This window comes from Siphateles boraxobius, unplaced genomic scaffold (assembly GCF_051911475.1).
Source record: "Siphateles boraxobius isolate OS27281-9 unplaced genomic scaffold, OSU_SipBor_1 29, whole genome shotgun sequence".
Classification (NCBI taxonomy): Eukaryota; Metazoa; Chordata; class Actinopteri; order Cypriniformes; family Leuciscidae; genus Siphateles; species Siphateles boraxobius.
This window is the reverse complement of record NW_027508908.1, coordinates 932421-960000: the sequence shown is the minus strand read 5'-3', so window position 1 is coordinate 960000 and position 27580 is coordinate 932421. Positions and strand designations below refer to the sequence as shown.

Genomic DNA, 27580 nt, shown 5'->3' with positions numbered 1-27580 from the left:
TAATAGGCGTATCATAGTCATAATCCCTACATACCAAACATGACAACAGTTTATTATATTTCACAAGTTTACATGTTAGTTTCTGTAATTAAGCTTGGGACACCAGTGGGTTAGTTAAGTTTTATTTTTAGACTAATAATACACATGGACAGCCCTTGAGAGGATACATCCATCAGGTTTATGATGCTGTGGCAGGTGTTGAGGGTCAGACCATCAAACTTCACCTCTTTTCCTGCAGAGAGACAGGGTGACATGAAATGTTAGCATTCATGTTTATCACTGAATACAGAAATAATTCTTGGATTAAAATCTCTTCTAGGCTACTCACTTCTGCTCAGAACATTGTTCAGCACGTGCTGCAGTTCTCTGGCGCTGATGGCTTTATCCTACAGACACATTGGGAAGAGTGTAAAACATAAAACATACCAGACGAGGGCGCGCGCTCATAACTATATCTTATGCCAACACTTGTATCGCCACAGAATTCTGCATAAGGATTCACAAAAAAAATTGTCAGGCGAAAACCAAGATATATACTTAAAGTACCCTCTTAGATTTTAAATTAATATTACAAAAATTTAACAACACATGTTCGTGGTTAATGGTCACATGACAGGCTACAGGTAAACTAATAAAATATGTGATCTATTTTTATTAATGCTTTAGTTTTAGGTTGTTTTTTATGTTTACAATTAATTAGTTGTTTTACATTTTTTTTTAAATTAATAATTAGTTTTTAATCATCTCACGAACACCCTGCATTTTCTTTTGGGAAACCCTTACACGGCCATAGACAGGGCACGGCAGACAGACAGTTGACTGGATTTTTCGATGGACGCTTTGATGGAAGGTAATATTACGACTTTTTATCTCACAATCACAATTCCGAGAGTATTTCGGATTATCTAAATTTATATGAAATTGTGAGGTAATAAGGAGCCAAGGAACACAGTAGTGGGAAAAAATATGAGATGGGAGGAAAAATATTAAGTCAGTGCTTTTGAAATTGTTGAAAAATGTTTTGTGTTACCCGCCCGGAGGAACTTTGCGTTTGCTCACAAAACCTTTGCTTTCCTCCAAGAAACTTTGCATTCCCGCGAGACACTTTGCAGTCACTCGCGCGCTCCCCCGAGAAACTTACAGTCACTCGCGCGCGCGGCGCTCCCCCGAGAAACTTGCAGTTTCCCTTTCGAGAGGTCTCTCCTATTGCGTAAGTAGCTTACGCTATGGGAAAACTCCTTTTCTCGAGAATATTGAAGTCTTTATGTAAAACGCATTGCAGCTGCACAGCTGACAGCAATGAACGAAGGAAGCTCGGTCATTGGCTGTGCTGCGGCAACTTGCTCGAACCAATGACGGGGCGACTCTGAATGCGCGACCAATGAGTGCGCTTCGCGCCCGCGCGCGTCAGAGCCCGCCAAGATGGGCGTGGCCAAGAGCTATTTATTGGGCGCCCGGTCATGAGAGTTCTTTAGGTTAAAACGACTGAAGCGAACTAACCAAGCACAAGCACGGCAGCTTACGCAATACTCGTTCCCTCCTCTCAGGGAACCAAGGTTACGTTAGTAACCGAGTCGTTCCCTTTCGAGAGGTCTCTCCTATTGCGTAAGTAGCTTACGCTATGGGAACACCATGCAAAACGCCGTGCATGCTGAACTTCGCCTTATGATAGCCAGAGGCAGGTGCCTGAGCTGAAAAGTAAAGTTATCATCCAACTATCCGGCAGAGGCGAGCTTTATATGTGGGAAAAATACAGAGCGGCTAGAAGGCGCTCAGTGTGACACAAGCACATACATAATCTAGATACGAACTCGTAGTTCAACTAGTATCATGCTGATAGTACATTGGAATGCAATGTCGGGACCTGTAGGTTGTAGAACCTGATATATGTGGACGTTGAGGCCCAGCCTGCCGCCGGACAAATATCCTCGATCGGTATCCCGCTCGACCATGCTCAGGAAGAAGCCACACTCCTGGTGGAGTGTGCTTTGACTCCCCAGGGGCATTGAAGTCCCTTAGCTTCATAAGCCAGCGCTATAGCCTCAACTATCCAGTGAGAGATTCTCTGCTTTGAAACGGCGGAACCTTTCGTACGGCCGCCAAAGCATACAAACAGTTGTTCTGTCTGTCTGAATAGGGCAGAACGCTCCAAATACACTCTGAGAGCCCTAACGGGGCAGAGTAGATTAGCGTCGTGTTCGTCTGCTGGAGACGATAGCGCAGTTAGGGAGATAACCTGTGCTCTGAAGGGAGTGGTGAGCACTTTAGGAATATACCCATGTTTCGGTCTAAGGATGACCCTGCAGTCGTTAGGTCCGAATTCTAGGCAGGCAGCGCTTGTCGAAAGCGTGTGCAGGTCGCCCACTCTCTTGACCGAGGCGAGTGCCAGCAAGAGCGCAGTCTTGAGCGAGAGCTGTTAAAGGTGCACGGTTCGGAGTGGTTCGAACGGGGGCCCTTTAAGAGCGTCTAGGACAGTAGCTAGGTCCCAGATCGGCACTGAGGGGGGGGCGTGAAGGGTTCATTCTCCTAGCGCCCCTTAGGAAACGAATAATTAGGTCAGCTCTGAAGAGGTCGATCTCCGCTTTGCCAAAGGTTTTCCATAACCATTGAATCGTCAGCGGTTTGAGAGCCCATTCTCCTGGGAGAATCTTGTCTCTGGATAGCATGTCTGCCCCCTGGTTCAGGGCGCCTGGCACATGCGCTGCTCTCAGCGAGCGCAAGTTGTGCTGGGACCATAAAATGAGTCTCCTGGCCATTGAATGCATGGAGCTCGACCTGTGTCCACCCTGGTGATTTATGTACGACACTACCGTCATGTTGTCCATTCGGACCAGGACGTGTAGCTTTTTAGATGTGGAAGCAGGGCTCTGAGAGCCAAAGCGACCGCTTTCATCTCCAGACAGTTTATGTGTAGGCACTTCTCCGGGTTTGACCAAAAGCCGGAGACAGGCCTGCCCTCGTAAAGGGCCCCCCAACCTATTTTGGAGGCATCTGTCGTTATCATCTTTCTCCTTGTGTTCACACCCAGACTCACGCCTGACTGGTACCAGTCGGCGGCTTTCCAGTGCGTCAGGGCTTTTATACAGCCGTGGTTCGCTCTGATTAAAAAGTGGCCCGAACGCCACGCGTGAGTAGGGACGCGGCTCTTGAGCCAGCGTTGGAGAGGGCGCATATGCAACAATCCTAGCTGGAGTACGGCCGATGCTGAGGCCATGAGACCGAGCATCCTCTGAAACCCCTGAATGATGTTGCAAGGCGCCGGATGGTGAGCGCACGCTCTGATGAGAGACGCGCTGTCATTTGCATCGAGTCTAGAACTATTCCCAGGAAAGAAATCCTCTGGCTGGGAGATAGTATGCTTTTTGCAAAATTGATTCTTAGACCCAGGCATTCTAAATGGCTGATAATCCAAGATCTGTGTGTTATTAACTGACTCTCTGATTGTGCTAGGACCAGCCAATCGTCGAGATAATTCAGTATTCGCACTGCCCTTCGTCTCAAGGGGGAAAGTGCTGCATCCATACATTTCGTGAATGTACGGGGAGCCAGGGACAGGCCGAACGGAAGTACTGTGTACTGGTAAGACTGTCCCTTGAAAGCGAATCTCAGAAACGGCCTGTGATGAGGCGCTATTGGAATGTGAAAGTAAGCATCTTTCAGATCCACTGAGAGAAACCAATCTCCTGGGCGTACTTGCGCGAGGATATGCTTGGTTGTTAACATTCTGAACGAGCGAATCATTAGTGCTTTGTTCAGGTGTCTGAGATCTAGGATGGGGCGGAGACCACCATCCTTTTTCGGGACGAGAAAATAGCGGCTGTAAAAACCTGCCTCGCTCATAGAGGGGGGAACAGTTTCCACAGCGCCCTTTTCTATTAGTTTGCGCACCTCGGTGCGTAGAACCTGTGAACACTCCTTTCTCACTTTTGTCTCGACCACAGTCGTAAAACGTGGTGGTCTGCGAGCGAACTGGAGCGAGTATCCGTGCTTTACTATATTCAATACCCTTTTCGGCATATCTGGAATGTTTTCCCATGCCGCTGCGTGTACAGATATGGGCTGAATACAGGCTAGGGGCGGGCTGCTGTGACGTAGGGACCCGGCCAGCGAATCGCCTGAGCTCGTAGCTCTCAGAGGCGCGGGCGTGCGCTGAGCAGCTGAGTGAATGGGCGCGTGTGTGCTTACAACAGCGCGCGCTATGTCTGTAAAACTCGCAGCCTGAGCTGGGGTTGTGTTTGACACTGTAAGGACAGTGTTTATAAGTGGGGGTGCATAAACAGTGGTAGGCACACGCGTCACTTTTATAATGTTTCCCGCTTTTACTGGGGATGAATTCATAACTGTGTGAACAGTGCTTGTGTGTAGTGGTGCGTACATGACCGTAGGCACGTGATCTACATTCATGGGGCGCGCAGCCTGAGCTGGGAATGAATTTAGCACTGTTTTGACAGTATCTGGGAATGCACACTTTGTGGACATGTGAACCCTTAGTGACACAGGCAGAAAAAGACTCTTTTTGTGTTTTCTGTGCGTCGCCGTAAAAACGGCGTTTGTTTGCAGGTGAGCGAGCTCTGTGACTGGCCCATTGACTGCTGTATGGACATTTCCAGCCGCCTGTAAGGGGACTGGGTAATGTTTGAGCTTTTGTAGAGAGAGTGGTCCGGCTTTTGCGAGACACGCACTCTCTCTTCTCATTCCTGTGGCTAGGACGGCTTTCGAGGCTCAGGGTTCAGCACAATCTTGGGCCGAGGACCCCGTGGCTCAGGAGGCGGCTTGCGGTTGTGGGAGCGCGAGCGGCGTCGAGCGTCAGCATGAGGCGCGGGCTGAGAGGCGTGGGAGCTGTTCTAGCCCGCTGCGGCTGTGGCGGTCTCTGTCTGCTCTGCGATGAGCTGGAGCGCTTGGGCAGGAAATGGCGCATAGCTTGTGAAGCGTTCTGGGCCTCAGTGAAGCGTTCGGCGAAACCTTTAACCGCCGGTCCAAACAGCCCGCTGGTGGAGATAGGCGCGTCGAGAAACGGCGCCTTATCCGCGTCCTTCATCTCCGTCAGAGTCAGCCACAGATGGCGCTCGAGAACAGTCAAATTAGCCATGGCGCGGCCAATAGACTGGGCGGTGGCCTTCGTGGCTCGCAGAGCTATATCAGTTGCGCTGCGTAGGTCCTTAAAGGCTTCGGGTTCGGGGCCAGACTCGTCCATAGAGCGGAGAAGCTTAGCTTGGAACACTTGAAGTACCGCCATTGAGTGAAGCGCTGATGCAGCTTACAGTCACTCGCGCGTGCGGCGCTCCCCCGAGAAACTTGCAGTAACTCGCGCGCTCCCACGAGAAACTTGCAGTCACTCGCAAAAAATGTTTGCATTCGCTCGCAAAGCGTTTTGCATTCCCCCAAGAAGCGAGAGAACGTAAAAGCATCGAAATGCATTTTTTCCTCCATCTCAAAATCCTTTCCTTCCTTCACTCCATGTCACTTCAGGGGCTCCATAATACGTAAAAGCACAATTCACTTTTTATTTTTTTATTATTAGTATTATTCTGTAGCGAAATGTAAACAAGCTTCCATAATTTTCTGTGTCTTACCGATCCAGCGATCTGTTCAAAAAGTCTCCTCAGGCCCTTCTCCTCATCTGTCTCTTCCGCAGGCGGGTTTGGCTTCGGTGGCTTCACAAAATAGACAGAAACATACACTTTTAACATACGACATCAGTACATGTCGAACTATTTAAACCTAAACTTTATTTGAGGCTTTCCCAGTGCACAAACACACAAAAATAAACCATGGCATGATTTTTTTTTTTGACTCACTTCTGGCAAAACTGCTTGAATGGTGTTTCCCATCTCACTGCAAACACAAAACACATTACATTAAACAATTATGCGCTGTAAAAATACATTACTGAATATTATAATAATTATATAAATGCAAATTAATATAATTTGCTTTGAGGAACTATTTCACTGTCGACCATCTTACTAACACTAATGATAAATGGTTGTTTTTCCCCCCTAAGATATGAATCAGTTTCTCACAGGAAGTGTTATTTTATTTTAGAAAAACATGTTTCCAAAATGCACTAAAGCAAAAACCCATAGTCTTAAACGAATAGCTCACAGGGTTTGTACATGTAAAAATGAAATTCCAGGACTTTCAAGGACTTTTCAAGCACAACTTTTTTTGGTTTTCAAGGACTTCAATCAGAGATCTCATTATAATTCTAAGGTAACAGATAAACATGCAGCGCAAACAAGCAATGACTGTGGTAACTTAAAAGTAACACCAGGTAACTTTTGCTCTCGGGGTCCCCCTACAGTTGGGAAACAGTATTGTCCTCTACTACTGTCGTAAACTCTGTCATCGTGCATTTGTTGACAACCATGATAGCCCTGAACACTGTAGGAGGAGGTCACATGCAGGTGTTCTGCTTGGGTCGCGTGTGAAATGTCTTCATCCCAGGTACAGTTCATGGGTTTTATTTTTTTTCTAACGACAAATGATCGCGATGATCACGTTTACAAGCCAGTGTCATTATAGTAGCCTAGTCTATTGGTTACCGTTTTACTGAATCTATATGATACTTCAATGCAATGTTTGAGTGGTAGATAATAACCATATATCGTCAATATTATAATATCAAGCTACCATAAATAAATCTGCAAATTTTACAAATCGATTTGCATTATAGCTTGAGGCCAGACAAATAATCATTACCTGATTCATTATGATAAACGCAGGATAAAATAGCTTCCGTAACATAGTCAGGCAGACAAAAAAACACCCCAGACTACGGGGTGTCATTGGTTGTTGCGTTAAATGTTACCCAGATACAAAAGTGCTATTTTCTGATTGGCTAACAACACCAGATGAACAACACCAGAGGAGACGCGCTTGAATTCATGCCTGTTCCACAGTGAGAGCGCCGCGGCCAGAGTTTTGGCGCTGCGGCATATTAAATATACTAAAAAATAGTTTTTCAGCGTGAGAAATACAATGTGTGGCGGGAGAGCGTGACAAAAGACCGAAATGAGTGACTGTCACGCTCAATGCGTGACACTTGACAGCCCTGCGATTTTAAGGAAGTGGGGGTGGTGGTGGTGGTGGAAGTGACGTATATGCCGTAAAGCAGTCGAGTTTTGTAGTTCTCTTTGTTCGACGGTTACTACCCGAAACCCGAAGTTTAAAAGTACGATTAAAAACGCTACAGACCCCGTCAGGCTATGGCAGACGTGTCATTCAACCTATTGTATGTCGATGTACCATCACAAGAGACTTGGAAATATATCATGAAGGTTGAAAAGTTACCTGGTGTTACTTTAACCATTGAAAGGATACTATGACAAAGATACCCCCCCCCACACACACACAAAAAAGGCTCTATATGTATATTAGACGGGCTGCAGCATTGCTTTTGTGGTGAAAAGATTGTTTTATCAATAAAATTAAAGACTATTTAAAAGTTTTTTTCCTTGAAAAAAATCTTCATCCCTTAAAATAGCTTGAATGTAACTCTACACCCCTGCCTCATTTAGTATACGCGGTTCTATGAATATGCAAATTAGCCCCGCCTCCACTCACTCAAACCAGCTCAGAGATAAAAACTGAAGAGTAGGTTGGACAGACATACACAGCTCCAGCTTTCTTCTCAGAGAAGATCCGGATTAGGAAGTCGGCCTCCTTGTGTGGCTCGAAGGTGGTGGGAACCAGCAGGTAATTCCCTGGCGGGAGTCGGAAGCGCTCGGACACCTCCCTCATGTTGACGTAACTACGACTCCGCGCTTTAGACCCATTGTAGCGGAAAAAGTCCTTCCCCTGGTGGTCTTGATCATCAGGAGCCTGTGGGTACAATAAGTGATCAGATGAGCTAGAAGCACTACAAGAAGTTCTCCAAACTCATCTACACTAGGGCTGCACGATTAATCGCAATGAAACCGCACGCGATTTGGCAAAAACTGCGATTATTTTATGTGCAGCTTGTCAGTGCAGCGGCTGATAGGTTGTAAATGCTGCTCCATCTGAACACCAGAGGGTTCATCATTCCAGCTGACGCGCATCATTCCTGTAATCCCTGAATAGAAATAGCTGAATAAACAGAAGATTGAAACGCTTTGATTAATTAAACATTACTAATAAACACACGACTGCCTTATTCTGTGTAAGAAGCCACATCATCTCACTGAGGGATGCTCAACTTATGAAGTGAGTTTGGAGTAAAAGCATGTTATTAAATGTTGTCTTTTGTTGGACAAGAGGTTCATAAAAGCTTTCATGTTTGGAAAGATGTTTGACGCGTGTTGCTTTTTCAAATGCAGTGACTCAAAACTCAGTGCTTTCAGAAGGAAAGGAGCAGAGTTTACAGAGCCGTACATCAATGACAAGCTGCGCATAAAAAATAATCGCAGCCTTTGTTATTTCAAAATCGCGATGAGCCATCTCCATCTAATTGTGATTACATGTAGGCCTAAATTGCGATGAATCGTGCAGCACTAATCTACAGCATTTTAACTCTCTTTTACCTCGTAAATGGCAAAGCCGACGGTTTCCATGTCAAGCCCTTCCTTCCTGAGCCGCCGGCGGTTCTTCTGCAACAGGGCCACGATGACGCTACACAGCTTATCGCCATCATCTGGATCTTTCAGACGAAGCTTAAACTGCGGGTTTGTCCAGAATGTGTCTGAGAAGATCAAGATGGAGAGGAACACAAATGAAGGACTATAACGCTAAAGAATAAAATTACTGTAGCCTCATGTATAAATGATAGCATGAATAAACATTAGGGGTGTAACAATATATCATGTCACAATATATCGCAATACAAAAATGCATCAATATGTATCGTGGAAGTGACAATCTGTATTGTGTATAGTTCAAAATGGAAATTTCTGTGTAAGATAAAATTCAAGTTTACAGAGTTTTGGTGTCAGTACTACATTAAACTACTAATGCTGAATATAATGTATAATAATGCAATGGGGGAATATTTGTGGGTCCTGATAATGCCAAATCTCTTAAGTTACCAGTAAAAAGTGGCCTACATTATTTTAAATATATCTAGCGAGTGACAGGGACGATAATATCGTATCGTGAGTTCAGTATCGTGATATGTATCGAATCGTGACATGAGGGTATCGTTACACTCCTAATAAACATGCATCCTTTTATGATGAAATCTACGCTAATTTGGCATCATGATACTGACCGATGAAGTTCCTGCAGCCGCCAGCTGTGGAGCCCCTGATCCAGTTGCCCTCAAACAGGTTCACCTCCCACTTCTTCGTAATGTCATCTGAGAGCGAGTCTGCAGTCAGGTTACAGATCTCGATCTTATCGTAGTTGGATTTGAAGTCTCCAAACTCCATCCTGCAACACAAGTCATACAAGTTAGTACCGCAGGTCTGATATTGGACACTTGGTCAGCAGAAGCTTCTCAGAGCCTTTTTTAGTGAAGCTGTTTAAGAGGAATCAGCCTGATGGGAACTGGATGGGTCGATGGGTTGTACGTACCAGAACTCTCCGTCATCCAGGGAATTGTGTAGTAATCGATTCTTCTCTGCACTGTCAATGATGCTCCATTCCCTAGCGCTAAAAATAAGATTTGGAGCATTTACAGTGACATCTCAAGTACAAATGCAATGTATTTATTTATAAATGTAAATAATACAAATGATTCATTATAAATGTATTTAAGAATAATTTAAATGCATATTAAATATATTTATCAGCAAACAATTAAGCTGATAATAATACTAAACAACTGATAAATATTAGGTGCGCCATATATCGAACAGCCAATATATTATTTATTTACTGATAACTGGGGAAATTAAATTATTATTTATACCAATAACTTTAACTGCTAATTTGTCGTGTTTTTTTCCTAATACCATAGTTTTTTGGGGCTTTTTTGTAATGTGCATGTAAAACCTAACTAGTCTAATACTAGCATTTTTAATTTGAAAGGGTCATGAGATCCTAAAACACATTTTTTTAGTCCCCCTGTAGTCAACAATTTTATCCCTTAAAACAAATCTTTGATCAACAAAATGACATATGTAAACATTTGTTCCTTGAAAAAAATGTCTTCATGCCTTAAAATAGCTTGAATGTAACTACACTCTTGCCACACGCGGTTTCTATGAATATGCAAATGAGCCCCGCCTCCACTCACTCCAGCTCAGAGATCCACTCGTTGGCGATCACACGTTGATCTGATTGGTTACAAGGTAGTTTGTAACATCAGAAACACCAGCGATTTTAGGGGCTGTTTACTGTACACCGTTTTCAACTAAAAACGTAAAACTTTTTATGTGTTTTGGCCATTCGTTTAAACGACCATGGTGTTTTGGGTGCCTGAAAACGAAAACTTTCGAAAACGGCTTTCAAAGTGCATGTTTTTGAAAACGGTCTCCGTGTAAACAACAAAAACGCGAAACTCTCAAGACGATGACAACATGCACATGCATATTGTTTTCAGTTTATATAGTGTTTGATCCCCATCTAAAGGCCTGGCAGCAGAATACAGGGGTTTTTAGTCGTTTTCGTGGATCCGTGTGAATGTGGATCGTTTTTACAATGGTTTCGTCTTTAAGCAGAAACCTCAAAGGAAAATCTTTTTTTAAGCATATCGTTGTCGTATAAACAAACCGCAATTTTATTGAACCGATTATTTATGATTTTTTGTAATATTATTTTATAAAATGTCATCATGGTTGCTTACTTGTCACTCCAGGGCCCGTTCCACTCCACCTGACCCCAGGGGTTACGGACTCGAATCAGCTGGACCTTCGCACCTCTGTAGTTGACCTGAAGAAACAAGACAAAAAGAGAGAGGAAAACAGTGAATCTGAGCCAAAAAAAAAGAAGAGAAGATAACAAGTGGTGGGCAGCGATCAATCGCATCCAAAATAAAAGTTTGTGTTTACATAATATATGTGTTTGTTCTGTCTATAAGTAGTTTCTATTTATAAATACACACACATGCATGTATATATTTAAGAAATATTTTATATATAACACATTTTCCTTAAATATATACATCACGTTTGAATGAGTGTTTCTGTGTTTACCTCCTCCACTCCAGTGATGGAGTAAGCGTGTCCTTTAACCAGACCAGTAGAGGTTTGGGCTTCGGATTCAGCCGAACTTGTGATCTAGCGACATGAAATCACAAACATGTGTAAATCGGGAACAGAAGATTGGGTTATTGATCTCACTTTGAATCCAGCACAGCTTGGCTTACATCGATGGAGCATCCGAGCATGGACCCTCTCTCCACTGCTTTCTTGAGGATGGTGAAGAGGTTGTTCGGGGCGTTCTTCGTCTCGTACATCTCGCCCACGCCACCGGTGAAGTCCTCCATCGCCTCCATGGTGCTTCCACCTTTCAGGGATTCATAGCTGCCGTTCAGTCTGAAAGAGATACGCAGGAATGAGTTTGACATCTTAAAACTAAGATTTGACATTTTGTTTTGTGAACTGAAGTGCATACTTGGCATAGGCCTTCTCCAGAAGCGCACTCCAGAACTCAGTTTGGTCGGCGGAGTGGAGGAACATCAGCTTGTTCCTCACACACGGGAGTCTGTCATCCACCACCACATCCATCCATTTATTATGCTGCCAGAACTGAGAACAAGGCGAGTTTGATTAGAGTTCAAGGCCATTGTAAGTGTTGCCAGATTGGAAATGTACAAGTATATCGTACCAGAAACTCAAAATTATCGTATTTGGAAGAAAATCATCGTACAGAATACAACAATTGATCTAGACCAACAAGTTTTTGACACGATCTGCAAATTACTTTATTGCTAAACTGCGCTAACTTTTTTCTTCTTGCAAAACATACAGAGATGACAGGTTTATGATATACAAATTTGTATACAATATACAAAAGGAATGTTAACTTTTGCTTGTGAGAGTCATTCTCCACGATGATTGGCCGAGAAGAAATAAATGTGATGAGATGGAAGACATGCGTATATTTTATGCCCATAGACTGTAAAAAAACAAAATCTATCTAAAATAGTTTTTTACCAAGATCACTTTCTCCGCCACAATCATGACGGTAGACATAGAGTCCACAGCTAGATCAATATAAGTATATAAGCCCAATGATATAACGACCATCATTTGAAGCGTCACAAAATTCTGAAATTATCATACATTATAGTATTTTTTTCACTATAGATCGTAGGGCTACATCGGAGGTCAAAATTATCGTACAAATACGATAATTATCGTACGTCTGGCAACACTGGCCATTGTGAGTGTGTAGACCGTCAGCGAGTGAGACTCACCTGGAAATGGAAGATACCGGCATATCCGCGATCAAAGCCCTGGTCATGTGGGACGACCCTTTTCAGCGTCTCCTCGTGGAGGGTCAGGGAGGCGATCGCTGCCAACAGCCAGCAGTCTCCTGTATGGGCAGATATGGAGGATAACATTTAATGCATGGACATTCTTTGGTCATTGAAGGTGTTTTGAAGAAACAAGAAGAAAACATACCCAGCTGCCCCTGACAGATGTCTGTCCTGGTGGCTCCTCCTGTGATGAATTGTGGGTTTTTGCAGATTTCCTGGATTTAAACAGAACCGAATAAAATATCAATCAATTGGTCAAATCTAATAACAGCCATACAACTATCTACCCAAACATCCATCCGCCTCTCTATCTACCCGTCCATCCATCCGTCTGTCTATCTACTTGTCCATCCGTCCGTCAATCCATCCATCCGTCTCTCTATCTACCCATCCATCCATCTGTCTATCTACTCGTCCATCCATCTGTCTGTCTGTCTATCTATCTGTCCATCCGTCTGTCTGTCTATCTACCTGTCCATCCGTTTGTCTATCTATCCATCCATCCGTCTTTCTATCCTCCTATCCATCCATCCATCCATCTGTCTATCTACCTGTCCATCCATCTGTCTGTCTGTCCATCTACCCATCCACCCATCCATCCATCATCTATCTACAAATCCATCCAACTGTCTATAGTATCTACCATCCATCTATCCATCCGTCTGTCTACCTGTCCATCCATCTGTCTGTCTGTCTATCTACCCATCCATCCGTCCGTCTGTCCATCTACCCATCCACCCATCCATCCATCATCTATCTACTAATCCATCCATCTGTCTATCTACCATCCATCCATCCATCCATCTGTCTACTTGTCCATCCATCCATCTACCCGTCCATCCATCCGTCCGTCTATCTACCCGTTTATCTGCTGTCTATCTCCCGGTCCATCCATCCATCCGTCTGTCCATCTACCCATCCATCTATCTACCCATTTATCCATCTGTCTGTCTATTTACCCGTTTATCCGCCTATCTATCTACCCGTCCATCCGTCCGTCTGTCTATCTACCCGTCCATCCATCCGTCTGTCCATCTATCCATCCATCCATCCGTCTGTCTATCTATCCACCCTTTTTTCCACTTGTCTATCTACCCGTCCATCCGTCCGTCTGTTTATCTACCCGTCCATCCAACCGTCCGTCCATCTACCCATCCATCTATCTACCCGTTTATCCGTCTATCTGTCTATTTACCCATTTATCCGCCTGTCTATCTACCTGTCCATCAGTCCGTCTATCTACCCATCCATCCGTCTGTCCATCTACCCATCCATCCATCCATCCGTCTGTCTATCCACCCGTTTATCCGCTTGTCTATCTACCCGTCCATCGTCCGTCTGTCCATCTACCCGTTTATCCGCCTGTCTATCTACCTGTCCATCCGTCCGTCTATCTACCCGTCCATCCATCCATCCATCTGTCTGTCCATCTACCCATCCATCCATCCATCCATCCGTCTGTCCATCTACCCATCCATCCATCCATCCATCAGACTGTCTATCCAACCGTTTATCCGCTTGTCTGTCTACCCGTCCATCCGTCCGTCTGTCTATCTACCCGTCCATCCATCCATCTGTCCATCTACCCATCCATCTATCTACCCATTTATCCCTCTGTCTGTCTATCTACCCATTTATCTGCCTGTCTATCTACCTGTCCGTCCGTCCGTCTGTCTATCTACCCGTCCATCCATCATCTATCTACCCGTCCATCCATCCATCCATCCATCCGTTTGTCTATCCACCCGCTTATCCGCTTGTCTATCTATCCGTCCATCCGTCCCTCTGTCTATCTACCCGTCCATCCATCCGTCTGTCCATCTACCCATCCATCTATCTACCCGTTTATCCGTCTGTCTATTTACCCGTTAATCCGCCTGTCTATCTACCCGTCCATCCGTCCGTCCGTCTATCTACCTGTCCATCCATCCATCCATCTGTCTGTCTATCCACCCGTTTATCCGCTTGTCTATCTACCTGTCCATCCATCCGTCTGTCTATCTACCCGTCCATCCATCCATCATCTGTCTATCTACTAATCCATCCATCCATCCATCTATCTACCATCCATCCATCCATCCATCCATCCGTCTATTTACTTGTCCATCCATCCATCTACCCGTCCATACATCCGTCCATCCGTCTGTATATCTACCCATCCATCCATCATCTGTCTATCTACTAATCCATCCATTCATCCATCCATCCGTCTATCTACTTGTCCATCCATCCATCTATCTACCCGTCCATCCATCCATCCATCCACCCATCCGTCTATCTACCCATCCATCCATCCATCCATCCGTCTTTTTATCCACCCATCCAACCAAACATTTTTTTATGTATACAACAGTGCACTTTGCTCCCATTCATTCTGGCACTGTTAAACTTTAACAGACATTTTTTACAGACATTTCCAGAAGTTACAACACATCACATGACCAGCTGTTACTAATGAATCGTTTCATTGAAGACTGAGGGAGATGTGTGAACGCCCATGATGCCTGTGTGAGGTGTGTTCACATAACTCAAGCCCATTCACTCGATGCATATCTAAGGTCGCTCTACAGGAACACCCTGGAATGAAATGCAGTTGTAGTTTCATTCAGAGGTCCTTGAAGTCTCTCAAGTGTGAGAGGTGTGGATCAGTTTATATCATGTCACAACCACTGATAACCTGTTCTTAAACTCAACCCAATAACAAAACCCAATAGTCCATTTCCAACTTAATCAAACCAGGATCCACTTTATATTCCAACAATCAACACCAAATAATAGTTCCATGCATGCTTACATTCCACCCGCATTCCTGACCTGTTTCATGGCATCCGTCTACAATGGTACTTAATAAATGTATTTAATGCACAAATATGACTCTTTGTTGTGTTACACATTGACTCAAAGTAAAGGAAAATGTTTGAAAATATAGCACTAGTGTTGACAACCTGGGGTGCGTTTCCCAAAAGCAACATGAGCCAAGTTGATCTCTTAAAAATAAAGATTACAAAAGGGTGTTTCCACAGGAATACCATAGAATAACCATTCTGTCAAATGTTCTTTATGAAACAATCAATGCCAATAAAGAACATTTATTTTTAAGAGTGATTTTTGGCAATTGTTCTGCAACAAACTTAGGTTTGTTAAAGTGCTTTTGGGTAACGCAGCTCTGGATGATTCGAGACCTGGTTTTACTGTGCAAACTTGCACGACAGTTTTAAAATGTTCATACTCGCATTCTAAAACATGTAAAGGGCATGCATAAAGTCGTCTGCCATAACAAACATGTCAACATTTTCAATTAGCAATTCAATCAGTAATTACTAACCATAAAAACCACCCCCATTCATTCATTTTACATCCATCTATACATGAACTGGAAGATGGAGATGCTTCAACCCCATTCAAAAACTATTTAAAACTAGTGCATTTTACAGCCACTAAAGTGACTAAATTCAGATTTCATCCTCTACTTAAGTATTGAGGAAAATGTAAAGATTTGATAGTTCCACACCTTTGCGCCCACCTTTAAGGGTTATGCTCAGCCTTAGCCTATAGATTTCAGGGAATACCCTCAAATTCACCCACAATTCCTTTTGCAGTGCCCATTTATATGACAGTAAAAACCCATTTAGGGTAATCCGCTTCATTGGGATATCTTGCTCCTTTTAATCCAGCTGGTTTGTAATACGATTGAGGTCTCATTTTGTGCGGGTGAACAATTCTTTTTCAATATCGTAGTGAATTATTGATATCAAAAGTGCATCAAATGTCCCAGACTACATCATTTCATTAAACCCCGAGATGCATCAACTCAAATTTCTGCAGGAACCTTATTTAAGCGTCAAAAACGAGCATGAATGTCATCTCGCAGTGTCACAAAGTGCTCACTTACCCCCGGCCTCTTCCATTCAAAGTTAACAGGGACTCTCTGGCTGAAGAAGAGCGATTCTTCCACGGCTGGGAAATCTGGATCCTCAAACAACTTCCCCTTCTGCAAACACTCCAGCCGGAGCTGTTCAAACGTCTTCCCGTCCGCCTGCGTGCTCTCCACGAGGGTACCAGAGCCACTCGACTGACTCGCAATGAAGGGCATCTTCAAATCAGCTCCAAAACCACAGACAGGACACGAGTGACGCTCTACTGGAGCTGGAAGTGTGAATGTGTGAGATATTCAGCCACACTGGCCGGTGGACAGGCTTGTCAAGTTGGCGTCACACCCATCCAGTGCAGAAACTGGTTAGGGTGTAAGCAGCCACTCCTGTTTGTGAGGAGGTGGATCCAGGACTTCACTATGGTATTACTGTACTAGAACGTAATAATCAGATTTGCAATATCAAAAAATGAGATCGGGACAGCCGAGAAATGTTACAAAAATATATTTACAAGTATCAGAATGATGCAAAATCATTTCTTTTCAAGGAAGCAATACAAATACAGTCATTTTGTTTGTCTTCGCAGTTCCACACAAACATCTCATGATTGTGTTGTTGACCACCAGACACACAAAAGACGGAGGAACTTGACTTCATACAAACCAACTGCATAATTGCGAAATCAGATTCAATTAAACGCATCATTCATCCATGAGTTACTCTGTTCAACAGGCAAAACTGGTGTGTAAATTAATCTTGTTTTTTGAACCTTCATAGTGAAGTTTTTATTTTGTTGTAGCAAAACTAATCTCAACTTGCCTTTAAAGAGAAAACTTGGTAAACTCAATCTGTCTGGAACTTACTCTGGGTAAATGCCATGTTAAACTAATGTAAAACAAAACAAGGATATAGGGATTGAATCCTGTTTGTCTGGCTTCATGGTGAAGATCCAGAAAAACAGTGTTGAATGTTCTTCCAGAATTACCTTTATAAACATGGGCCATCAACAAAACGGAAATGTCACGACGGAAATTCGCTGAGCTGAAAAATCCAGGCGTGGAAATAATGACCTAACTTGTCTAATATTTACATCTATATGAAAACAGCAGAATGCACGTCTGACTTCAAGAGGCATTAACAGACAGCAGAACCAAAAATGAAGGAAAACACTGTGGATTTACAAAACACACAAGGGTGAATCTCACTAAACCTGTCCATGAACATGTCCGGGACATATTTCACAAGAAAAAAATATAAATTTTGCGCAAAAAAAAAATGAAGCCTCTTAATACCATTAAGTGAATATTCAAACACTTTTGCCAGCCTCATTGTAATATTATTAATAATAAATATTCACACATCTAGGTAGTATTTGTTGTGCTTTAACAAAGATTAGAAAAATACAGTGAATTGTTATGAACTTATAAATAATAGCAGAATTTTTACATAAACTTCATTCACAATTATTGTATTATATATATATGAGCTTGATTATTTACCTTAATCAAATAACACCATTATAAACACTCAACCATTCGAATATCTCATCTTGTATTACAACTATGCTAACCTGTGAATGAGTTTGTCATGGTGCAATGTTTAAATGGTGCTAAAAGGTGTCATTTTTTTTTGCACAAAATATCATTGATGTGATTTTGGGGTGAAATATGCCCTAGACATGTTTTGCTGAGATTGACACTCCCTCATTGCTCCTGTTTCTCCAGCGCAGTGCCCGTCACCAACAGCAGGTTGCAGGCCATGAACTGCACGTTGAGGATATTGCTAGTGCTCCCGGTGTATTGTCCAATCAGCTCGTTGCTGGAGCCGTCGGTGGGGGCGGAGCCATGTGCGTTATGTATGTCCCACACGCGCACAGAGTTGTCCATGGAGGCGGAGGCCACCAAACTGCTGTCCTGACTGAACGACAGGCTGGTGATGCTGTCGGTGTGACCGCGCAGGTCTTTAAACAGGCTCCCGGACGCCAGGTCCCACAGCTTCAGTCTCTGGTCCTCTCCGGCCGACGCCAGGTACTTCCCGTTGGGCGAGAACGCTAGCGAGAGCACGGGGCCGCGGTGCCCGGTGAACAGCCTCACAGACGCCCCCTGCTGGGTGCTCCACAGGCGCACCGTTTTATCTGTCGAACCCGTCGCCACGTAATTAGAGTTGGGGTGGAATTTGACACAGTCGACGTCAGAAAGGTGTCCGGCGTACAGGCGGAGCGGGTACGTGCGCGCGAAGCTCCAGAGGCGCGCGGTGCGGTCGTGGGACGCCGTGGAGAAGTACAGGCTGCAGGGACTGACGTCCACGTCCCACACGGGGTACGCGTGGCCGCGGTACAGGACGGTGTTCGTGAAGCTGGTCAGATCCCAGAAGCGCACAGTGGAGTCCTCCGAGCAGGACAGCAGGCCGGAGCCGTCCGACAGGAACGCCGTGCGATACACCGGGCCGCTGTGAGCGCGCAGGGTCTTGATCTCGCTGCCCGAGGCGTCCTCGTCATCTGCCTGATTGGAAACAAAAATACACGTCAATGACTTGAGGTGTATGAAAACACGTTAAATTATTGAATATAATAGAAGGGAATCTTTATTGCAATACAGTTAATCTGAAGTGTGATTTAGGACCAATGAGATTCAGATATTTTTACAACTTTATTACAAAATAGTTGAACATGAAATTAACATAATAACTAATTCAACTAATAATTAATTCAAATATGTGTTTGAAAACAAGGTTAAAAAATGTATAAATCAATAAAATATAAAATCATTTATATAAATTTATAATGTGGTTTAAGACAAACCATGTGCAAATTCATAAGTTAACACCATTGCTGAGTATTTTCTGCTTAAAACTGCAGTGAACCAAAGACCGTCTCAAAAACACGGTTTGAAATCGCTGGTGTTTCTGACGTCACAAACTATCTTGTAACCAATCAGATCAACGTGTGATCGTCAACGAGTGGATCTCTGAACTGGTGCGAGTGAGTGGAGGCGGGGCTCATTTGCATATTCATAGAACCACGTATACTAAATGTGGCAAGAGTGTAGAGTTACATTGGCATGAAGGAAGGAAGGCATTACAAGGCATGAAGAAGGAAAAAAAACATCTAAATGTGTAATTTTGGTGATCTAAAATGGTGAAAAAAGTTTAAATTCACACTTTTTTACTTGTCTTAAAAAAAAAAAAGTCAATAATTATCGATACCGAACGATATGAAACATTATATTGTGATAATTTTTTTTTTGCTATATCTATCGCACATCTCAAATAGAGATTCACTGAAACATCATCAAAAGATTAAGGATTTAGCTTTATGCTCCTAGTCCTGTCAGGCATCATCTTTTCTTAAAACTCATCTTTTCTCTTTGGCTTTTAATATGTAATTTTGTCACTATTTTTGCCTTCAACTTTTTTTCTCTTTCTTAATTTCCGTGTATTTTTACTAGTATTTTCTTACAGCACTTTGGTCGGCCTGCGTGCGTTTTAAACAAATCGACTTGAACTTGATTAGATGTGCACATACTGATGCTATGAATGAACTAGGGGTGGCACGGTACATGAAAAAACATCCGAAGTGTTCGGTTCGCTTGTCTCGGTTCGGTGTGTGTGTGCGTCGCACGGTTCGACACATGCGCAATGTAACCTCGTGCCTGTGACCTCAGACAGTGTGTTTACTTTTTGCCCGAAATAAGAGATGTGTGGACAATGGACATACATATTAGGCTTGTTCGACTTGAACCGGCGCTGCACAGACCGATCGATGAATAACATCAAAGTCCATCGGCTCCGTATGCTTTTCAATCACTCTCGCGGTACTTTGATGTCATAAACCGATCGGTCTGTGCAGCGCCGGTTCAAGTCGAACAAGCCTATGTCAAAGTGGAGTATGGAGTGCTGCAGGTCTCGTCACGTATAGAAATGTCAAGTGGGAGATATAAGGAAGGCTAACCGGAGTTGGAGGATGCGCCAGCGTCGTATAGCTAAGTCCGGTGTGTGGGAACATTTTGGATTTCATGTTACCCATGATATTTAAATATATACAGTGACACTAAGTTTAGATACGGACTCCAGTCATATGTTTAGTCAGGGAATAGAAGCATTGTTGATACTGTTTTTGTATTGAGGTTGAACTTATGTTTCACTTTATGGTTATGGCCTTTGCTATTGTTATAGCCTCATTATAGGCAATTATGTGTAACATATTTTGACTTATTTAAAAGATAGTGCTTTAAGAGTTTCTCTCTTTTTCTTTTAAAAGATAAACATTTTGTAAGAGCTACACTGAAGTTAACAGTTTGATAAAAGCAAGTTAATTTTAATCTTTGTGTGCTAAAAATACACATAAGTCCCTGCAGAGATAGCAATACACATTCTCCTTTTTGCCAAATAAACAAAAGCATTTCATCAATGTCTTCTCTCTTGCTGTATCAAAATGTCACCTAGCTTTCCTCAGAGATGGTCTTAAGAATGTGCTTAAAGTCAAGTCAAATTCAGTGTGTGCATGATTACATGATATACATTTTTTTTTTTAATACTGTATCCTGAATTGTGGATAATTAAGCTATAGCCTATATCATATGCTGAAGTACATTTCTGGATTAAAAGAAAAAATAACAACAAGAACCGTACAGAACCGAAAACCGTGACCCTAAAACCGTGATACGAACCGAACCGTGGGTTTTGGGAACTGTGCCACCCCTAGAATGAACACACCATCAGCTAGCCAGAACGAGAGATTGACAGCTGTCACTCACTTCCTCCTCCAGCACATCGCAGGCGAGTCTTATTCTGGACACATCGGCCCAGTGAGGCCCGGCCTTCAGCTTCCTGGCCCGCAGACTCCACAGCTTGACGGCAGAGTTATCGAAGCCCGCCGCTAGCAGACGGCTGTCCGCCGACACCTCGGCCGTGTTGAGCAGCTGATCCGTGTGCTGGAACGCGTAGAAGCACACGGTGGTGAGCGAAGGCGGACCTTCTCGCACGCGCTTTATGCAGTCCTGCAGCGTTTCCAGCGCAGCCTCGTTCTGCGGTAACCCCGCCGTGACCTCCGCACGCTCCCCCCCCTCAGACCCCTCCATGGCGGCCCACGTCGTGGAGGAAGAGGGAGTGGAGCTGGCGTTTCCCGCTCCGACCCCTGCGCCGTACAGCTGGTAGTCGGTTCGGCGCGATGCCGTCACCTCCACCTGAGGAAACACAGGTATGAGCCCGAATACTGTACAGTCAAAACAACAATTATTCAGACACCAGATATCATTTTAACTAGTGGGTGCAGGACACTATAGTTCATTTATGAAAGTGAGGATGGCAAAATAAACTAAACTGTGACAAATTATACCCAAATATTCTTCATACCTGTAAAATTTATAAAAATTTGGGACCAAAAATTATTCAGACACTTTGACCTGACCATGTTTTGCTTACAGTGCCTAGCATGAGTAAACACACTCATGCTAAAGTTGACTAAAAAGAGGAATAAAATTGATCTTAATGCCTTAATTTAAAAAATGAGGAAAAATCCAACCTTTAAAGGGACATTGTGTAGAAATTTCTCCCATCTAGCGATGAAATTGTATTTTGCATTCAAACAAATTGTGCTCTCCAGCGCCTCCCTTTTTCAAATGCGTGTTGCTTCTACGGTAACGTTAGCTGTTATTTACCAAAAAGCTATGACAGGATGTCTTCTAATAGCACTTTGTCGAGTTTTCCTTCGGGAAACTTCAATTTTATTCAACTTTATTTCAAACAAACTGCAACATGACACAACGAACAAACTAATGTTACAGTATGAATAATAACAGTGCAATGCAGCCTTTTAAACTTGCCGGTGCAGTGACAAGCGTCTCTCACTGCTCTCCTCCTCCGTTTCTGCTGCTTTCAGTTACGTGATGCTGGCTCTGAACGAAAACGCGTTGTGGAAACGCGTTGGCCTAGTAGTTTTGACCCTCTCTGCTATTATAGTTTTTCAAGATGGCGAAACGACATGGAAGCCTCCGTGGACCTACCCGTCACATGTATATAAGGATAATAAATTCTTCGTTTACGAGGATAAGTCAGATAATTGGCAGAGGTAATTGTACACCATTGAGGACATATTTATGAATAAAAAATATTGATTATAGATAATATAAAACCTAAAAAACTACACATAGTCCCTTTAAGGAAACCAATTTTCTTTGTGAATGAATAGTGTATCTTAAATAAATAAATGTTCTTCCTTAAAATACAGGGTACATAAGTCAGGACACCCCTATGTTAAATTCCCATAGAGGCAGGCAGATTTTTATTTTTAAAGGCCAGTTATTTCACGGATCCAGGATACTATGCATACTGATAGAGTTCCCTTGGCCTTTGTAATTAAAAAAGCCCCACATCATCACATTCCCCATCACATAACTGTGCGTTCACAGCTCTGGCGAGGGCGGCGCCGCGCGTATTGGATGGTGAGAGCGGCGAGGAGAGTTGAAATCTGGTCAACTTTATGGCAATGAGCTATGACGCAGTTCGGCGGCAACCGGCGGCAACGAATAGGAATGTAGAAGTGCTCCGTTTGAGAGGATTCCAGAGAACGCAGTCTGTAAACTTTGGTTCCGACCACATTAGTTCCCAAGCAAAATAGAGGAGAGGTTGATCATTTGAATTTGATAAGAAGGCGCGCAACACTATTTATAGGCAAGGTTTTCGCGCTAATTCACTTTTTTTCTGCGGGAATGTAAAATAGAATATAACTTAACCATGAACACAAAAGCCACACCACACACATGGCTTTTAATTGGTTTATTTCGTTAGCAAACATGTCACTATAATTGTTACCGTATTTTCCGCACTATAAGGCGCACCTTCAATTAATGACCTATTTTAGAACATTAACTGTATATAGGGCACACCGGATTATAAGGCGCATAAGATACTGCAGTCAAACGTTTGACTTGGTTTGCGTTATGCATCCACTAGATGTGCTAAAGGGAATCTAGCGAGTGCACGGCGCCGGAGGCGAGGCGTTTATTAGTAAGCGTGAGCGCGCTGGGGCGGGCACGTAACTTACATTCGCAGCCTGACTCATACGAGTATTCATGTGCGGCGGCTCGCTGACAGCAACAGCTGGCTGTTTTGAATGAGACGACCCGGTTACTGTGAACGGGGAACGCTTTATGCACATTCTGTGACGCACGAACAGCGCCGGGGACAGTGTGTCTGTTCGTATGTCTGTTAGTAAGAGTGAGCGCTCGTGAGCTGGCACGTGACTTACACACATAACCTGATTTATACGAGGTTGAACTGGCTGTGTGACAGAGCGGGCATAAGATGGACACGAGCGCGAGTTCGCGGGCGAATTTAATAACGCGGAGGGTTATTAACCAATTGATCCAATTAACCAATTGATCCATATATAAGGCGCTCCGGATTATAAGGCGCGCTGTCGTTCTTTGAGAAAATTAAAGGCTTTTAAGTGCGCCTTATAGTGCGGAAAATACGGTAAGTTCTTTCCATCGAATCAATTTTCTGCAAAAATAACGATCGACATGCTTGTTTGCAGCCCCTTTAAATGAAGTTTTAAAAAAGACCAAGCATTCGATCTACGGCAGAGCGTCCATGAATCTTTCCACGGCATCGCTAGCAGGGCGGCGAGAGCGAATTTTGCCGCTCTCGCCGGCGGCGGTGTGAACGCACAGTAACATAGGGGTGTCCTGACTTACGCAAATTATTTACGATACATTATTCATTCACAAAGAAAATTGGTGTCCTTATAGGCTGGATTTTTCCTCATTTTTTAAATTAAGGCATTAAGATCAATTTCCAAAAGATGATTTTTTATTCCTCTTTTTAGTCAACTTTAGCATGGGTGTGTTCACTTACACTATCCAGTGTAATTGTTTTTTCTTTAATTGCTAATGTGACCTTTTTACACCGCAGACTGAACAACATTATAAGCATTGCTTGGTAATTTGTTGACCTAAATTGGTATTATCTTAAATTTAACAGCTGACAGATATTCAATCTAATTCATTTGTGAGACAGTCTAACAGAATGATGGACGAAACCACTGAAACATCAACTGATTTGATAAATGCGTGTCATATTTTATTACCATTTTCTAAACTATAGCGAGTAAACTGTTACAATGTGATAAATGTTGAAGAGATGTTAAATTTTGGTTTGACTGTAGGTCGGGTTGTTTGAGTACTTCCTGTCATCCAGTGTTTTGTGTGCTGCTCATACCTTCACATGTGTGCTGAGCACCCAGCAGAGGGCGCTGTTGTCGTCGCTCTGCAGGTATCGCAGCAGGTAACTGTACGCTTGATCCGTCAGGTGCACCACGTACTTGTGATCCAAGAGGGAACAGAGTTTAGGGTTTGAGGTCACATCCTGGAAGACAAAAAAAAAAGCTCCCAGTATGATCGATAAAGCATGACAACTTCCATTCTGGCTTGGAATACTGCATGCAATGTGCTCTATTTGACCCATTTCCGATGTGGATTGTCTAATGAATTTTGTTTATAATTTAGCAACAAAACACAGAAAGTGTAGAAAGCAACAAAACAAAATGCATACAAACTAAGCTAACTGTTAAAGTCTCCCTGTAGTGAAAATCAAAGTTTTAATGTTGTTTATATGTCTATGTGGTGTTTTTAATGTCCTTTAAGACAAACCATGTGTCAATTCACGAGTCGACACCATTGCTGAGTATTTTCTCCTTGAAACTGCAGTGAACCAAAAACGCGGTTTGAAATCGCTGGTGTTTCTGACGTCACAAACTACCTTGTAACCAATCAGATCAACTTGTGATCGTCAACGAGTGGATCTCTGAGCTGGTGTGAGTGGAGGCGGGGCTCATTTGCATATTCATAAAACCGCGTATACTAAATGAGGCAAGGGTGTAGAGTGACATACAAGCTATTTTAAGGCATGAAGAAGGGAAAAAAACTCTAAATGTGTCATTTTGGTGATCAAAGATGAGTTTTAAGGGATAAAATGCTTGACTACAGAGGGACTTTAACAACTAAAACATACTTTTTAATAGTAAAACCAACGGACCTGCAGTGTGAGGGCTCCTCGTAGCAGGTCCACGATGGCTTTCTGCTCAGGGTCCTGCTGGAAGAGTGAGTGAAAGCGCCCGTAGAACGAGTCTACCGCCCCCTTCAGGCCACATCGCGCCATGTCCAAGTGCAGGTAGAGGAAGAGCGGAAACAAGACGCCGCTCACCTCCTTCACTAACGGTGCCTCGGCCTCTGAGGCAAAGAGAACGGCTGTTAAAACTAGAGCACTTCCTCCTGTGGGTTAAAGCATTGTGTGCGCCTCATCATGTCTCACCCTGCAGGAAGGAGCGCAGTCTGGAGAACTGGGTCTCGTACTGCTGCGGGTCTGACTGGCACGGGGCAGCGGACACCACATTCGCGCAGCTCGACTCCGTCTGAACTGCACGGGACGGAAAGAGAGAGAAAGGGTGAAGATGAGCATCGCTATTACTAGTGATGGCAATTTCAAAACACTGCTTCATGAAGCTTCGAAACCTTTACGAATCTTTTGTTCTGAATCAATGGTTCAAATTGCCAGTCACGGGATTTCAGCAAACGAGGCTTCATTACGTCATAACTGTTTCAAAACACTTCAAATTTTAAGGGGGGCGATGATATCTGTCAACCCATGAATTATGAGGAGCCACTGAGAACCAATGAACAAGTGTCTGTGGGTTTTACCTGATCTCTGATCAGTTTTATACATTTCTAGACGTTTTAATTAGACATTAGTACACTTAAAATGGTTAAAAGTCTCTTATTGGCCTGTTTAGCTGAGGCATTCATCGAACAAAAACAAACCCTGACAGTTGATAAAAGAACAGACACTTGATAATCTATAGATGATTTGATAATTGTATTTGAAAGACTTTACTATCAATAAAAAAAAAGGTGTTTTATGCATGTTTGGCCTGAGTTTTTGTTGCATTTGCACTGTTCTGACCGCTAGGGGTGATTGTTTCGAAGCCTTGACCCAATACGGCACATCAACTGTTTCAATGTTCCACGAAGCCTCGATCTGCTTACCACCACTAGCTATTACTATTATTCAGGGTTTGTTTAAATCACAGCATAAGTTCAATCACCCGTCAGACTGGCCGCCATCTCCTCCGCGGACTGGGAGAGTTTGGCCCCCTTCAGAGAGCCATCAGTGTCTATGTACTGTCTCCTCTTCAGGTATTGGGTCACTGCGTACTGGATCTGCTCCGTCCGGACCCGCTTCATCTCCTGAAGAGAGTTCATAACACATACATTCATGCATCAGATACTGCGGTCACAACAGCGATTCACTGCAGGCCATGCAATGAGAAAAATGACAACATGCACAGTAATGCATGAATTCACATTATTCACTGGCTGTGTCTCGAAACACAAAAGTGGGAATCATATCGATTTGAATGTATGATTTGATTTTAGGGCATTATAAACATGCTTGAATATCTGGTTCAATTTTAATGAATTATAAACATGCATGCTCAAATATATGATTTGATTTTAGAGAAACATAAGCACACTTGAATATTTGACTCGATGTAACAGCATAACACACACTCAAATATCTGATTTACTTTTAGGGAATCAAGAGCATGCTCGAACACTTGATATGATTCTAGGGAATCATAACCTTGTTTGAATATTTGATTTGATGTTAGAGAATCATAAACATTATCGAATATTTGACTACATTTTAGAGAATCGTATACGTTATGTATGAATATTTGATTCGATTTTTAATGCATCATACGTGTTTTAACATTCTATTTGAACGTTCGATTCATTTTCATCATAAGCGCGTTCGAACATTCGGTTACTTTGTTCATACATTCGAATCAAACTGTCGATCGAATGTCTGGGTATCATAGGTATATTCGAACATTCTATTTGATTTTTTATCAGAGACGCTTTAGGTCTATATTTATAATGCCTCAAAATGCTGTGTTGAAAGACAGCTCGTTAAAATGTTGTGACACAGCAATTCACAGCTGGCTTCTTTACTGGTAAATCAATGGGTGGGACAAGCCAAAACACATATAAATTCATTAATTATTCTTAGATAAGACTTAAAAATGTAATAAATCCTGCAGGTCCAAATTTACGGGCGGCCTCAATCACTGAGCTCATCATCACACTTCTGCACACTCTAATCTCGAATACACCTAAGTCATTCCGGTTTATATCTGCTTTACAGTTTGGTAAACACTTTCAACACCTACTGCATATTCCGTATACGACAGTCCTAAAGAAAAGTCCTCGTTTAAGACATAGATGAGGTGATCAGGAGGGAGAAGACCGCAACTCTCCACCGCTGCTCCATTGGTCGCGCGCTCTCTTCTTCTGCGCGTGCACTGACG

General features: G+C 43.2%; 2 protein-coding genes across 3 annotated transcripts in view; both read right to left on the bottom strand.

Annotated features, from left to right (window-relative positions):
* Window positions 1-18457, bottom strand: part of capn9 (calpain 9) — a 20964-nt gene extending 2507 nt beyond the window's left edge. The window contains exons 1-15 of the mRNA XM_077245877.1: window positions 16236-18457; window positions 12489-12558; window positions 12281-12399; window positions 11476-11609; window positions 11228-11396; window positions 11055-11138; window positions 10706-10791; window positions 9493-9570; window positions 9188-9348; window positions 8505-8662; window positions 7616-7824; window positions 5799-5835; window positions 5574-5654; window positions 329-386; window positions 168-232 (exon numbers count right to left, since the gene is read on the bottom strand). Coding sequence (XP_077101992.1) covers window positions 168-232; window positions 329-386; window positions 5574-5654; window positions 5799-5835; window positions 7616-7824; window positions 8505-8662; window positions 9188-9348; window positions 9493-9570; window positions 10706-10791; window positions 11055-11138; window positions 11228-11396; window positions 11476-11609; window positions 12281-12399; window positions 12489-12558; window positions 16236-16436 — 1710 coding nt within the window. The 5' untranslated portion in view covers window positions 16437-18457. The remainder of the gene's footprint in view (window positions 1-167; window positions 233-328; window positions 387-5573; window positions 5655-5798; window positions 5836-7615; window positions 7825-8504; window positions 8663-9187; window positions 9349-9492; window positions 9571-10705; window positions 10792-11054; window positions 11139-11227; window positions 11397-11475; window positions 11610-12280; window positions 12400-12488; window positions 12559-16235) is intronic.
* Window positions 16704-27580, bottom strand: taf5l (TAF5-like RNA polymerase II, p300/CBP-associated factor (PCAF)-associated factor). Of its 2 annotated transcripts, none has more exons than XM_077245879.1 (7): window positions 27443-27580; window positions 26315-26456; window positions 25525-25629; window positions 25249-25442; window positions 24433-24579; window positions 20970-21398; window positions 16704-18716 (listed from the first exon to the last, which is right to left on the bottom strand). In XM_077245879.1, exons 2-7 carry the CDS (start codon window positions 26451-26453, stop codon window positions 17919-17921), a joined length of 1812 nt encoding a protein of 603 aa, XP_077101994.1. In that variant the 5' UTR covers window positions 26454-26456; window positions 27443-27580; the 3' UTR covers window positions 16704-17918. The 2 variants fall into 2 exon arrangements, with proteins under 2 accessions (XP_077101994.1, XP_077101995.1); XM_077245880.1 differs by having other exon boundaries at window positions 27439-27565.